Source organism: Pisolithus orientalis (assembly GCF_024613125.1).
Source record: "Pisolithus orientalis strain OTSU chromosome Unknown F5J12scaffold_14, whole genome shotgun sequence".
Classification (NCBI taxonomy): domain Eukaryota; kingdom Fungi; phylum Basidiomycota; class Agaricomycetes; order Boletales; family Pisolithaceae; genus Pisolithus; species Pisolithus orientalis.
In genome coordinates this window covers 610571-626528 of record NW_026260795.1, presented here as the reverse complement: position 1 = coordinate 626528, position 15958 = coordinate 610571, and the positions used below count along the sequence as shown (strand labels likewise).

The following is a 15958-nucleotide window of genomic DNA, read 5'->3' as shown; positions in this document are numbered from 1 at the left end:
CGCGACTGGTAGGGTACTCGTACTTAGGGGTATTTAAGCCCACGTACTTTACCTTGTATCCTCAGTTTTTCGATAGCCTGCAACAGAGCTAATTACTTCGCTTTAATCCTTGTTCTCTCTCCGCGCGAACAACCTTAGGGACTCGCCAGTAGAAGGAACCTCTGTCGGGTTCTCAGCGATAACTCTGCCATAGGGGTTACGACAAGTTCGGCCCTGTGGACTCCCACCTTGCGCGCTTCGTGCCTATTCCATTTGAAGAAGTCACCGCACCCGGGCATAACAACAGGGATGGAAATACCTTTCGAGGCAAGTGGGGGTTCAATGAGGCGAGGCAGTGCTGGGAGGGGAACCCAGCAGAATCAGCTGATGTTCAAGATGTCCTGACTTTGATCAAGCACAAGGCGAGTGTGGAAGCAGGCAATCGCAAGCACTCACTGCCCATCACATGGGATCACTTGGATCGGATGTTGCAGTGGGCATGCACAGTGTGCCCTGACCTTGATTTTGCCTTGAGTGTCCTTCAAATGACTTTCAGCACACCTGGCAGTGGGCCTGCACAACAGCCACTGTTGGAACTTCTTGGTCTCAAGGTGCAGACACTGGTGACACACCACCTCGAGCAACTCGCATTTGCATCCACAGCATGGACACTATGGACAAGGTCAGTGAGGTGACTCCATTGTGGAGTGTATTGTGTGACCCCCATCTGAGAGATACACATGGTCACACAGGTGCTACGAGCTGATCCAACTCAAGTGGAGGCACATCACAATCAACTGCATGATGGTGGACCACACACTGGATAAGTACCTTGGAAATGAGCCACTGATGCTGTCTGACAGGTCTGTCTACTTTGAGGTCTACCTAGCAAACCAAAAGGGGTGGCAGCACAAGGTTAACAAGGGGATGACTGAGGCTGATCTGCACAGTGAGTCCACCATTAGCCTGATTGCCTTGTTGGTAATGCACACAATGAGGCTGTGAGTGAGCTGACATTGAACCAAGCATGCATTTCCCTGCAGGCAACCAGTATAAAATCTTCCCCCAGCCTGAGCTCCCAGGAGCCGACTGCTTCCTGTGACTGCCACTCTGGGTACACTGGCTTGAATGTGTCCACTACCAACAACCACTTGACCCTGATGACAATGTCTTCCCTGTGATGGGGGCTAATGGTGTTGTACAGCCCCACAAGCCAATCTCGCACAATGCTGTGCAACAGTGGATCAATGAAGCAACAACTGGCATGGGAATTCAAGGCTCCTTCTTGACCCATTGCTTTCGATGGGGTGGAGCACAGTACAGGTTTATGCTGGCCCCTGTTGGCAAGTGCTGGTCCCTCAAAAAGGTCCACTGGTGGGGGGGCTGGGCTGAGGGGGAGCATGTAAGTGCCAAGTTCGAGTGTCCCATTGTTCATAGCATTGACCTGGATGCTTCACACCTGGTACTGTACTACTGACCTGCTCTGACATGGCCTCCAGCATAACACCCTCATCTGATACCTCCTAGATGAGCTTTACCATTATGAGACAGACTACAGTGATGTGCTTGCTCCAATTGTACAGGATGTGCGGGATTCTCTGGTAGGTGAATCTGCCCTCATGCAACCTGTCACTGCAGAGGAGGTTTCGCACAGCCCACATGTCCATCACCTCCAATGTTTGTGGCCTGTGGACCAGGATGGGGCAGGTCAGTGAGTCCATTCATGAGCTTGCCACCATCATTCACCAAGGTATGGCTGGTGCTCTGTGGCAGCCTTGTGCTGGATCTACAACTCATGGTAGCTATGCTAGTGTACCCCATTCCATCACACCACCCTCACAGTCACAGCTGCTGCATGGGCATCCCAGCTCAATCGCACCCACACCTGTCCCCCAGCTGGCACAGGCCTCTGCCCCAGTCCTGCCAGTGGGCCCAATGGCCTGAGTCCCTGCAAATTGCATTGTCACTGCTGGTGCTGGCCTGAGCCAGACAGCAAGCTGCCATGACTACCCTGTCGTCCCCCTTGCCAAGCAGCCACTGCTCTCTGGGCTCAGGATTCCAAACATACCCATTGAGCTGCTGGATGGCTCATGATGTCCCAGAAGGGACTCCTGGTGGGACATCATCACCCATTGGCTTGTTGGCAATCCCCCATGTGGCCTGAGTGTCCCATTGAAGGACTGGCCTGCAGACTGGTACCAGGGCTGCAACTGCACCTTTGCCTCCAGGTACAGCCAGCAGGCCACAATTGCACTGGAGTTTATTGACATGTGAGTGCCCCTGTCCAGCCCTCTCCTTGAGTAGCCTGCCTGCTCACCCAAATGCTTCCCATGCACTCAATGCAAACATTCGATGTCCACTGCCATATGACAGCTTCAAGTGTGACAAGGCTCGCTTTCTTGCAGCCTACCCCGAGGCAGAAGAAGGGCACATGCACCTCCTCCATGCCATCAACAAGGCACGATGTGAGTGCCAGCAGCTGGAGTCGCAGGCCTGAAGCACTGCTGGGCCACCTGCAGCGTCTGCCACTCCCACTTGCCATTCCATTCCATCAATATTCAACCCTGACCCATCATGTTCGAGTTTCAGAACTGCAATGTAGCCTACCCCCATGTCCACAGCTCTCTCGCAGTTGTGCTCCCAACCTTTGCTGCTTCCAGCTGTTGGCCCCTACTTGCTCTCCCACCATCGTTTCCTTTGTTTGTCTTGTTTCTCCTTCTTGTTCTTGTTCTTGTTCTTGTTCTCTGTTCATTTCTATTCTTCTTCTTTCCTGTTCTTTGCTTTGCTGCCCTTGCTTTCTCGCCTGTCCTTTCATGCCTCTTTTCTCATCTAACTTGTCTCGCAATCAGTGTGCCCATTAGCACGCTCATGCTCACACTTCCTGTCACATCCCATCCCTCATTTATGCACTTACTAGCTGCTACCACTACCCTTTACATTCATGGCCCATGTGTGTGCCCATTAATTGACACAGTTGCATGTCCCACACTGCCACTCCATCCCTTTCCCATTTTGGGCCAAGGAGGTGGGGGGTCAGGGTTAAGGTTAAGGTCACATGTCCCTGCCTTGTTGAGGAGCCATCAGCACACATCGGGTTAGGGTTAAGGTCATGTGACCCAGTGTGACCCCACCTGCTGCATGGGGCCTGCACTGCCACTGCACTGCTTGTATATTTTCTGGGATAAGTGTCCGCTTTTGGATTACATAATGCTGTACTCAGTGAACCACAACTAAGGTAAAAGTGATAAACTCCAACACTGCGAAGAGCTAGACAAGAGCACTTGCCTTTTACAGGTTAACAGTAGATTTGAGAGTAAGCTTGTTGGGGCTCAGGTGTTCATATGAACAGTAGATTGTCTTATAGGTAAGACAATGGGGACTCCAGGAGAGATACCCTGAGTTTATATACATGTAGCTTTATGCATGGACCAGTAATGTATAAGGAAGGAGCTACATTGTAAGTACCATATAAGGTAAAGAATAGCAAGGAATGCTATGGAATATGATGCAATATATGATGTCATAATGATGTATGTGTGGAGCTGCTCACCAAGCATAGTCATGTGATGTACAATGTGTTGATACATGTGTAAGTCTAGAGTTGGAACTGTTATGATATTTCCAACACTCCCCCTCTAGAATGGGAGATTAACAAGTCCCATTGACAAGCAATTAGTTTCAAACTTTTGCCACATCAAAGACTTTGTAAGACCATCTGCTTTCTGTTTGTCAGTTTGAATGTATTCAATACTGAACAAACCATCTTGTACACATTTGTGAATGAAGTGCCATTGGATGTTGATATGTTTGGAATGACTGTCTGATACAGGATTCTCAGCAATAAAGCAAGCTCCCATATTATCACAGTAAAGTATGGTCTTTTTGGTCTTGAGTTTAAGTTCATCAAATAGCATATGTAGCCATTTGATTTGACATACAGCATCACAGAGAGCCATATACTTGGCTTCTGTAGAGGAGAGTGCGATTGTCTTCTGTTTACATGATTGCCAAGAAATGAGGGATGTTCTGAGGAACATTGTGTAACTGGTAGTAGAATGATGTGTGTCTTTATTTGCAGCCCAATTGGAATCTGCAAAACCAAAGATCTGAAATTCGAGTCCAGAATAGTACACGGCCAATTTTGGAGTAGATGCAATATAGTGCACTATATGCAAGGCCTTATTGCGATGATCCTCAGTGGGATTCGCCATATATTGAGACATGTGAATGACAGCAAATGCAATATCTGGACAAGTACCAAGGGCCATATAGAGAAGAGAGCCAATGATTGATTGGTACTGGGATCTAATGGCAGATGTTGCTTGATAATCCGATGGTGCCTTTTCTGGTTGATATCCTGATGGTAATGGAGTGCGAACATTTTGAGCAGTCTCCATGTTAAACCATTTGATGACCTTTTTGACATATGGAATCTGATCAAGATAGAGTTCCTTCTTTGATTGATTATGGTGAATTTGAATGCCAAGGTATTCTTTGACTTCACCAAGGTCTCAGGATTCCCATTTCTTCATAAATTCTTCTTTCTTGGCTTTAAGAAGATGTTTGTCCGATCCTAGAAATGATCCATCATTGACATAGATGAGGAAAATCACAATGCCAGCTTTTGATGAATAGATGTATATGCCAGCATCCACTTTTGAGCATATGTAGCTCATGTGAAGAAGGGAAGCATGAAGGGCTTTATTCCATGCAAGTGCTGCTTGCTTGAGACCATAAAGGGCTTGAAGCAGCCAATAAACCTTGTGCTCTTGACCTGAAACTTTGAAACCTTCTGGTTGCTCCATATAGATTTCTTCATCAAGGTTGCCATATAGAAAGGCAGTTTTAACATCCAGGGCTTCCATTTCCCAATTCTTTTGAGCAGTGAAAGCTAGTAAGATTTGCACTGTCTCAAAGTGAGCCACTGGAGAGAAGGTGTCTTCAAAGTCAGTTCCAAATTCTTGTGTAAAGCCTTTTGCCACAAGATGAGCTTTGTAATGACCATCACTTTTGATAGTGAATACCCATCAACACTTTATGGGTTTCCAATCTCTTGGGGGATCCACCAAAGTCCATACTTTTCTTTCCTCAATAGACTTTAATTCATCTTTCATAGTGTCAAACCACTTCTTTTGTAGATTGGGAGTTAACTTTAGCACATCTTTAAAGTGTTCTGGAGATTCTTTAACCCAGGTAGCGAGAGCAAATTCAAAAGGATGCATCTCTGCTTCTTGACCAGGCATTCCTTTTGGAGAATCAGGTGTATCCGGAATAGGAGCGAGTGGTGATCCAGGTGAAACAGGAGTAGTTCCTTGTGGATGCTCTGTCCACTGATGAGGAACTTGAGGAGGTACCATAGCAGGTGGTAAACAAGGTGAAGGAGGTCTCCTTTCCTCTTGATATCTCTGAATATCATCTCTGGATTGTTGTGCATGCCTCTCAGCATTATGAATCCACTCTTGTGCTTGATCCCAATTTTGTTGAATATCTTGTTCTATCTGGACAGGAGATCTGTCTCCATAGATATTTCCAGGATGAGTAACAGGTATAAAATGACACTTTGGACAAGGTTCTCTGTCTTCAGCAGGAGGTTGAGCTCTCCAAACATTTCAGGAGTCTCCAGGAATAGTATGTGGTTCATAAGGATGCTGAATAAGACAAGGGTTGACAGGTGGTACTGCAGCAGGTGCTCTTCTTGGTTGTTGATGAGCTCTAGGCTGGACCACAACTCTATTCTGCTGTGGGTATTGTTGTGGTGGAGTATTAGGATGAGGTGGTTGCTGATGATGAGGTGGCAGTTGGATCTGATCAGGATCCAGAAGTGAATGTAGGCTTTCAGAGTCAGAAAATGATGATTCATGGTCATCATTGGAATTGGGGTCAAAGGTTTCAGTCTTCTTTGAATCTGAACAGAAAGGAAAAGAGTCTTCTACAAACTTTGCAGTGCAAGAAATATTGATCTTTTGACCATTAAGGAAGTGATATCCTTTGTATTTTGTTCATAACCTAAAAATACCATCTCAATCACATGAGGTTCTGATTTGTCTTTGCATTGTTCTTTGGGAACCCATACAAAGGCTTTGCAGCCAAAGGTGTGAAAATAGGAAATGTTGGGCACTTTTCCTAAGAAAAGTTTGACAGGAGTTTTGAAAAGAATCCATTTTAAGGGAGTTCTATTGTACACATGAAGTGCACAGTCGAAAGCAAAGTTCCAGAAGCATTTTGAAATGCAGGCATGATGTCAAATAGTTCCTGCTTTCTCAGAAATTGTCTGGTTAAATCGTTCTGCATGACCATTCTGTTGTGGTTGATCAGCAATGGACAATTGATGAGTAATACCACGTGAAGAAAGGAGCACTTTGAACATATGACCCATAAATTCTCCCCCTCAATCTGAATGGAGTGTAAGTAGATAGTGTCCAGTAGTGTTCTGCATAGAGACCATCCAGTTGGCAAATGCAGTATAAGTATCAGATTTGTTGCAAAGGTAGAGACAAGAACTGTAGGATGAGTAATCATCCAAGAGGGTAAGGATATATTTTGACTGGAAGTAGGATTCAACAGGTAGTTCAAGAAGGTCATCATGGACCAACTCGAGAGGTTTTGTTGCATGTTTCCAAGAAGGCTTAAAGGCTTCGGAAGAGAGTTTGCCTTGAGCACAACCTTTACATGAGGATTGCTCCCCCTGTATTTGTATATCTTGTTTAAGACCTAATCAATGAATATGTTGAAGAACAGCCTGAGCTGGATGACACATGTGATTATGCCAGATAGACTCTTGAGAATGCCTAACCAGAGGGCAAAGGACCACAAATGTGTTGGTAGGTGGAAGTGGTATGCCCACAAACCAGTGTAGCGGTGAAGTAGGTGAGGCTACTTTTGCCTCAAGTACAATCTGGCCATCTGGTGCTCGGATCACTTCACTTGTAAGAGTCGCTGTGCTCCGATACCCATTTTTCAGGAGCACATTTCATGAACATAGCCTTTTTGAAAACAAAGGGCTATAAACAACATTATGTAGTGGCAGGTTATGCCCATTTTCAAGGCAAATAACCACTGTTCCTTCTCCAAGTAATTGTACTCGACTTAACCCAGCAGTAGATGCAAGGGAAGGAGTAGAAAATTCTCGGAAAGTAAGGAAATCAGTTTTAAATGGTGTCACATGATGTGATGCACCACTATCCATCATCCAGATTGACTCACCTTTTGGTAGGTTCCTGAATGATGTGAATGCACCCAAAGGGTAACAATCAAAAGCATCATAAGCATTCCTATCAAATTCACCAGGGAAGTATCCTGCAGCTGATTTGCTAGGGTCATACTTGATGTCTGGATTATGCTTTATATGAAAAGGTTTACATGGCACTGGTACAGGCACAGATTTGTGAAATTGTTTAAGAGACATTGGGTGGAATTTCTTTTTCTTTAATACTGGTACTGAGAAAGATCCTCTGTGGCCACTATCATGTCCTCAAACATGTCAGGCAGAGAGATCATCAGTCTGTATTGTCAGCAAAGCTGAACTGCCATTGTCCTCAACATTCCTAACCTCCACCATGTCCTCGTGAGCCAGAACAGGATCTCCCACTCGTATTGAGGGTGAGATGGGACTACAAGGACATGTCCTCTTCCCAATAATGGGAAGGGGAATCTGCCCTGAATGAGAGTTCGAAGTCTCCCATTCCCATTGTTCCTGTAGGGACTGGTCCACTCGCTGGAGAGCAAGGGCTGCTTGGTGACAAATAGAACATGTGCAAGGTGAATTAGAGGTTGGAAGTTGAACATGAATCTTGACTGACTCAACTTAATCTGGTTGGTAATTGGAAATTTCATCAGTATACCAAGGTGCAAGTTGGCCTGTGATGGCATCAACTGGATTGTTGGGAGTATGCTCTACCAACTCCATGGCAGCCACAATATTGGCACATGAAAGGTCTGGATCATAGGTCTCAGCATCAGTGATGATGTGAGATCCTATGTAGGTATTAAGGTTGGAGGAATAAACTCACTCAACAGGAGCAGAGTCATCTGGAGTGTATTCTGGAAAGGTGTCATGAGGAACAGACAATGCAGTGATGTCAAATTCCTCAGCAGCATATTCCCCATACTGCTCATCATAGCCATATGAGCGAGTATTAGGATCATAGAGATGATCCCTAGGAATTTCTTTGATGTAGGCAGTGCCAATAGCTTCAGCACCTTCTACTTCAACATTATTGGCATGGGCCTTGCCCTTGCCACATTGACGATTCTGGCCATGGCCTCATGAGCCACCAGAACTGGACTGTTGTTGCTGCTGCTGGTGTGGGTAAGGAGTATAGCCTCCACATCCATGACCATGACCTCCTTGACCTTGACCTCCACATCCCCCATGGAAACTAGATCCAGATCCAGAACCAGAGCCACCACAATGATCCTGTGTGTTATGGCTGCCTCTGCAAATGTTGCAAAGAGGGGGCTTATTCATGCATGCCAAAAGAGAATTTGATTCTTGTTTAATCTGGGTAGATGACCCAGAAGCCTTTTCAGTTTGTGGTAAAAGCATTTTGCCTGATTTATGGGCCCAGACTTCTTTCATACAAGGTATGACAGTATCAGCAGAGAGTTGATTGGCAGGAATGGATGATAATATATTCACTGGAGCCTGTTCCCAGGCTTGGGACATAGAGTGCACAAGAATGAGTACCTTGATTTTATCATTCAGGGCAATACCCTGTCTGGCAATGGCAGCCATAATCATAGTGATCTCAGCTATCTTGGCCATTATGTCATCCTTGGGTTTAATTTGGATACAAATGAGGTGCTGGAATTCCATAAATGTTGTCATGGCAGATGGATCACCATATTTATTTTTAATTTCGAGCCACTTAGCATTTGAGGTTGCCAGGGCATCAATTGACATTGCGATCATTGGATCGCAATATAGCATGAGAATTCCTTGGGCGCAAGTATCTGAGACATTCCATGCATCATGTGCAGCTCTGGGTCCACCTGGTTGTGCAGTGGTGCCATCAATGATATTCATAATGCCGAGAGTTTGAAGATATGCTTTCATCAGGACCAATCGAGAGGCATAGTTAACTCCATTGAGTTTTGGGATTTGCTTAGAAAGACCTTCAGACATCTAGGTGTCAAAAGTCCATAAGCAAATGTTTGTATAGGAATGAATGAGTAGGATGAGTCAAATCGGAAGGTGGATAAAGAATGTGTAATCCTTGATTTTTGGGTCTGCAAGCAGATGCTCTAGCAGATTGCAATTTTTGATTAACATGAGGTTTTGGGATGTGTGGATGAGGATTTCGCCAAGTCTTTTTAGGGATGCTAATTCCTTTCTCAGCGATGCAAGAATTATTGTGCTCTAGACTTTCGAAGTCTAGCAGAGGAAAATAATGATATGTGAAGAATGACCAATTGCAATCATGTAAAGGTTCTCCATTTGACATAAATCCCAAGTAGGGATTAGCGCAAGAGTAATGAATTGCAAAAGACATTTGGTAGTGAAAATGAGAACATTTTACAAGTATTTCAAAAACATTGTAAGACTCATCCAATATACATCCTTTAGTTTCCTCATGGTATTGCCTGCCTGATATGTATGGTACATCCATTGTACCTGGAAGAGGATAGAGCCTGCCTGATGGCTCAAGCTGCATGAGCTTGACTAAGAGCCATTGTAAGAATTCCACAGCATTGGGGTTCCATGAGATAGTTGAAAGAACTATTCTCCATGGAATGTTCAAGATATTTAAAAATCTCTGCTGTTCTGGGCCAGTAAGTGAATCTATGGTTACTGGCAGTGTCAGTCCATCCAAGATGCCAGTTAGAAGGCATATATCTGAGGCTACTTCCCAAATCAGTTTTGGATTTGAATCCAGAGATAAACCTAGCGAGACTGCTATCAAAGTGGTCTCCTCTTTGTCAGCATTCCTGTCAATCCAAACTCCTTGGAAATGGCATTCAAGATGTTCATGCTATACATGAAGAGGAGGGATGATCCTGCAGAAGCAGGGATCATAGAGGATGTGGACATTGTAGTAGATGTAGACAAATGTGTCATGGGTGATGGTGAAGGCCAGAACAGTGAAGAGGGCAGGATCTTCATATGTTACTGAAGGAAGATCGCAACCATTGAAGTTAGCTATGGTGTGTGGAGATGAGGAATGTGATAATTTGGGAAAGAAGTCAGTAATGTAACCATGATAGGTGATATGAATGCCAGGATAGAAGAATGGAGAATCAAAGCCAAGAAAGTGGGGCATCTGCTGCCACACTGTTTCCACATCAGCTAGCAGAATGAGGTATGTTGCTGGGTTAGGCTTCTTGAAGAATGCCATAGACAATGGCACAGCTTCCTCCCAGGATGAACAATCCCATATGTACAACATTTCTATGAACTCAATTATCTCTTTTACCATGTACTTCCTCCACTTCAGACTTTCTGGGTACATTCCATCACAGTGCTTTGCAGCAAGCAACTTGGTTTTCTTTGCAATGACAAGAGACATTCTTTTTGAGGAAAAAGGACTGTAGATTAGTTCCTGTAACAATTTTAAACAACGACAAACAAGTTATAATAAATTGAACTCAGCGAGATTATCAGCAGGACTGACAATCACAAGAATGGGCTCAGGATTGAGCAACTCGTTCAGTGCCAAGACCTCCTCAGGAAGAGGAGTCAGAACTCAATGAGGTTCAGGAGGATCACGAGATCCTTCCTTGGAGTATGGCGGTACAGGATCTAGGTCTGCCTCAAAGTCAACATTGGGAAGATGGAAATGTAAGTAGTGAGGCAGTGGAACAGGAAGCATATGATGAGTGGCAATAAGGGTGTGAATGCCAACAGCATTTTGTATGGCATGTTGACAATGCTGCCACCAGAGAGTGAGTCCTAGAAATGTGAACCAAAAAGTGGTGGAGTGAATAAAAAGCTCCTGCAAATCAAAAGGATTAAAGCCACCATAATGAAGTAAAAGAACAGCCTGGTTTGCACCAGCCAAAAGTGACAAAGCAAAAGTGACTACTGCTAACCCTAGCACATCTAGGCCTACACAATCCATAGTGATGTGCCCATCGGCAGTGATCACTCTATGCAAACCACGTAAATAGCACAACACCTAGAAGGTGGGGCTCATAACCTATTGCACAGAGGATGGGCTACTACAAAGAGCTAGACAAGAGCACTTGCCTTTTACAGGTTAATGGTAGATTTGAGAGTAAGCTTGTTGGGGCTCAAGTGTTCATATGAACAGTAGATTGTCTTATAGGTAAGACAATGGGGACTCCAGGAGAGATACCCTGAGTTTATATACATGTAGCTTTACACATGGACCAGTAACGTATAAGGAAGGAGCTACATTGTAAGTACCATATAAGGTAAAAAATAGCAAGGAATGCTATGGAATATGATGCAATATATGATGTCATAATGATGTATGTGTGGAGCTGCTCACCAAGCATAGTCATGTGATGTACAATGTGTTGATACATGTGTAAGTCTAGAGTCAGAACTATTATGATATTTCCAACAGTTGTGGTGGTCAGCCATCAGACCTCAGGAAATGACACTACTGCCTTTGTCCATATCCTTTGGTCAGCTGATTGACATGGTGCATTCCAATGATGTGAGATGATGGACAGGCACACCATCATGCTGGTAAAATTTCAACCCCCCTGAAGTGGGTCTGTACTCCCTTTGCATTGACAGTGCCTGCTGATTGTTCTTCACGGTATACAGGTGAGCAGACTTCGGAGGTACCTCCTTTCACCAAGAAGACTCAGAAAGTTGGGACTTCTATGCTTGATATGCTGACTGGATTCTTATTCTTCTAATGACTTTTGCTGGAAGTGCATCCCAAATGTGTAGTGTATCAGACTCATCCTGGCAGATTGAACATTCATGGCAACATTATTGACCCATGGGGTTATATTATGCTGTTCAAATGTTCATCTCTCTTTTACAGCATTGCACTTCTCTCACAGATGTCAGTGCTGTTTGCTTTGGCCATGTCTTGTCTATATCATGATCATCTTCCTGGGTGAGTCCCCCAGTCTTGTCTCATCAGGATCAGAGGCAGCAGCAGTTCTACTCTTATCTGTTCACTGTGCATCATGCCATAACTGTGTTCAAGGGCAAGATTTTCTCTGTAATCTTTTGCAGTGCATGTATGCCCACAGCAGGGCAGCATCCTTGAACCCCATGTTCATTGGTTTACTTGAACCTTTGAATCTTAACCCTCTGCAGCCCATCATTGGATCTTCATCCATTGATAAACTCTTCACATGTTGTATGTACTGCATCCTCAGCATGGCAGTATAGCATGTCAGACTCACAAGATCTCACTCCCTGTGCATTGCTGCCCTTTGATCATGAAAAGGCAGACATGATTTTATGATCATCTGACAACATAGATTTCCATGTCTTCAAGCTGTTCCTCTCTCTCACATCCCCATTCTTTGAGACCCTCTTTGATCTTCCCCAGCCATCAGAGGAGATGAGCACAGACATAGAAATGAAGGATGGACTACCAGTCATTCCTGTCTCAAAGGACAGCAAGATGCTAGACCCACTCCTTTGTTTCTGTTATACCCGCACTCCGGCAGATAATCCTGCCCTGGAGGATTTCAGAGACATCATAAATGTACTTGACACTGCCAAAAAGTATTCCCTCAACACAATCGAGAGGACTGCATGCAAATCTCTCTTCAACCTGAAGATATTGGAGACAAATTCACTTCATTGCTTTTCCATTGCATGCTGTGCTCATTTTCAAGACAAGTGCATTCTAGCAGCCAAATATACACTCCAGGAGCCTCTGCTTCCCATGTGGTTTGAAGAGATCAAGTTGATTACTTCCACTGAACTCCTTGCATTGCTGACATACCATCATAAATGTGGCACTGCCATTCAGGCTTTAAAGAACAACTTTTCTTGGATCACAACTGAATACCCTCAGTCAAGCACTGCCCATTGGATGGCTGCTTTACAGTCCAATGGATATAATAGCTGTTGCCAGTGGTCAACCTCTGGAAGGTACCCAACACTATGGATATGGAGTCACCCAATGGTGGGAAGCATTCATGAATGCCACTTTCCTGGATTTGCAGGACAAGCTGTGTGCAAAAACTATCCTACAAAATGTAGAGAAAGTTATACAGGCAGTTCACCAGTGTAATTGCTCTCACTGTTCTGTGTCAGTGCCTGGGAGGATGCAAGAATTTGGAATGCTCTTTATCAGGAAAGTGGAAGAGTTAATTTCAGGGGTGAGCTCTATCTCTGTCATCAATGCCTGCAGTAGTTGGATGAGCTTATCAAATGTCAGGTTGAGCTGGAGCTGTGGTTTTGATATGACACTAATTACTGCTTTCTAGTTGAAGACATGGTTGGAATGTGTAAGGCATTGAATGTGATGCAGTGCTTTTTGTAAGTGTTTTGCATGTGATGGATATACTACCACGTCACTCCTGAGATGGATGTGTGTCTTGAAGAGTAGGCAGCTATTACAAACAATCCTGGAAGGCATATCCCAAGCTTGGATTGGCTGCATGAAACCTATGTTGTTGTCAAAGCCTTTGTCTAACCCTTCCAGAAACAATGCAGGGGCAAGGGGCAGTGGTATATCATTATTCCTCAGTCATTGTCTGCCTTGCAACAGTAATTTGATGCACTGTTGTTGGAGAGTATGACATTTCATCCCTTGTGCCCTGGCCATGACTGGTAGATATGATATCCTCCAATGGGTCACAGCCCACAAGCCATGAAGTATTCACAAAACAATCATACAATGGTTGTTGAATTCCTTTGTCATCAACAGGTGCAGGGTATGCAAGATATTTGAAGGAAACCCAGGACCTGGCTCAAACAGTCATTACTTCCCCTCCTTCCAGTCTATTACTCAATTGTTTATCACCTCCTTTATTGATAAACCCAGCATGGCAGCCTTGTGGTTGCAAACACCTTCACCTATTTCACAAAACAAGGTGAAATGGAAGTCCATGCTGAACCCTATGATCTGTAATGATTTCAGTTCAGCAGCAAGGAAGGCATCCATTTGAAATCCCCTTCCATCATGTATGCACAGTGTAGTGTCTCTAGAAATGTTGGCAGTCATCCCTTGCACAAGAATGAGTCATCAGTGCCAAAGAAAAAGGAAGGGAGCAAGTTAAGCACTGGTAAAAATTCTCAAGTGCCCATGTATGGCATTCTGGTTTTCAACATATCTCCACTGTCTCTGCAGATACTGAGACCATTCCCACACTCGCTTGTAGTGCTCAGTCATGTGATCCTACCTTCCAAGATTGGAAAGGATTTGCACACTCCACAGATGTCTACAGCACTCCCTCCAAAGGATGCTCATTTCACTAATTCTTCTGATATGGCTGCCTCCACATCAATCATTTCACTTGTCCCCTTTTCTAGGGACCATGACTACATATATCTACCAGGAGTTCCTACCAGCTTCTGTCCTGAAGCATCCTGGTACATCCCACCCTCATCTGTGCCCTCTCAGCCCATCCGGCTTGGACAGCATGTTCTTTTTGTCAGTATGACCTCTAGGAGGATGTTCTTTGGTCACCTCAGGTCTGTCATTTGCTTGGAAAGGTCTTATGTGGTTGTTTCAGTCTCTCCAGTCCAAGAAGCATATGGATCCTTCCTCCCTGCTCCCTGCAATGTCTTTGTACCAGTCTTGTTCATCATTCTTCCAAGATTGTGACAGCTACAGTATAATCTACTGTTCTCCACTCACCCTGATCACATCCATGATGAGTATAATGCACATCTTGCCTCCTTGTTGCAAGATACAGCAGAAGACACTCCCCCTTCATCCTCTCTTCCAACAGAGCCTCATTCATGAAGTTTTTATTTGCTTCACTGAGAGGATGGTTTGGGGGGGAAAGTTGCAATCCCCTATGCTCCTGTCACCCCACAGACCCCCAAAGCTTGACCCCTGTTGACATCTGACTCACCCTGTCCACTTTTGGATGTACTGTATTGGCATAGATCAGCACTGCCTCTCTGTCATCCCACCTTGGCCTAGAAGTGATCTCTTCGAGATGTGACATGCACAGCCTTCCCCTAATGTGGATCCAGTGCACTTTCCCAGTTCCTGACCTTACTTGACTCATACCTTGATGTTTTGACTGTCATTGACTCACCTATTGCCAATACTTACCAATCTTTTGACCTTGCTTACTGATCCTTTGCCTTTTAGCTTGCTAATCCTTACCAATGCTCTCCAATGCTTTCCAAGATGATTACCCATTGCTTACATTCCTTACTCATCGGTTACCAATCACTTACCAAGTGTTTGCACCTTGTTTTCCATAGGCAACACCCTGGTACTGTATATAAATCACTGTACTTAGATAGCAAAAAAAAAAAAAAAAGAAGAAGAAGATGTCAGAGAGCCCCTCTTGCTCACATTTTATCATCACTCAGTAATTCATTCAGCAGCTTTGATAGTTGAGACTTTATTAAGGGTCTAACTATTATCTACTTTGCTTATCCTTGTCTATCATCAATCTACTTTGCTCCAAGCCCTCCCTGAGCTCAGTGCGGCTTAGGACATTGAATTAAGTTGCCATCCATCCTTCTGTAGGCTGACAGCAGTCTACCCTATCACTTTCTATCACATTCTTGCTCCCTCTTCATCAGGAGCACCCCCATCCCTCAGCACTTGTCTTTGAGTGTTGTAGCTTGCAAAAACACACCCAAATCAAAGGTTCTACCATCTGGGTACTGCATAGGCACACCACCACTTGCTCTTTTTGTCTTTTGTGTTGGTTTTGGTTGGTTTTCACCACTGAACCACACTTTGACTCACAGCATCTGTCAAGGTAGTATTCCAGCTTCACTCAAGGATGCATATACAACATCACCATTGACAGAGGAGTATTGCAACTAGATTGCATACCAGCTAGGAGTATGCAAAACTGCAAGGGAGTGGGTGATTGGGTATGAGGCTTGTAAAAGGTTTCATGG

At 44.5% G+C, this 15958-nt stretch overlaps 1 protein-coding gene across 1 annotated transcript; it reads left to right on the top strand.

Moving 5' to 3' along the window:
- Window positions 1-1081: 1081 nt before the first annotated feature.
- F5J12DRAFT_709403 (uncharacterized protein) lies at window positions 1082-1384 on the top strand (the record flags this gene model as incomplete). Its single annotated transcript, XM_051740617.1, has 1 exon — window positions 1082-1384. A coding segment is annotated over one exon (303 nt), but the record flags the coding sequence as incomplete, so codon positions are not given.
- Between the last annotated feature and the right edge of the window lie 14574 nt (window positions 1385-15958).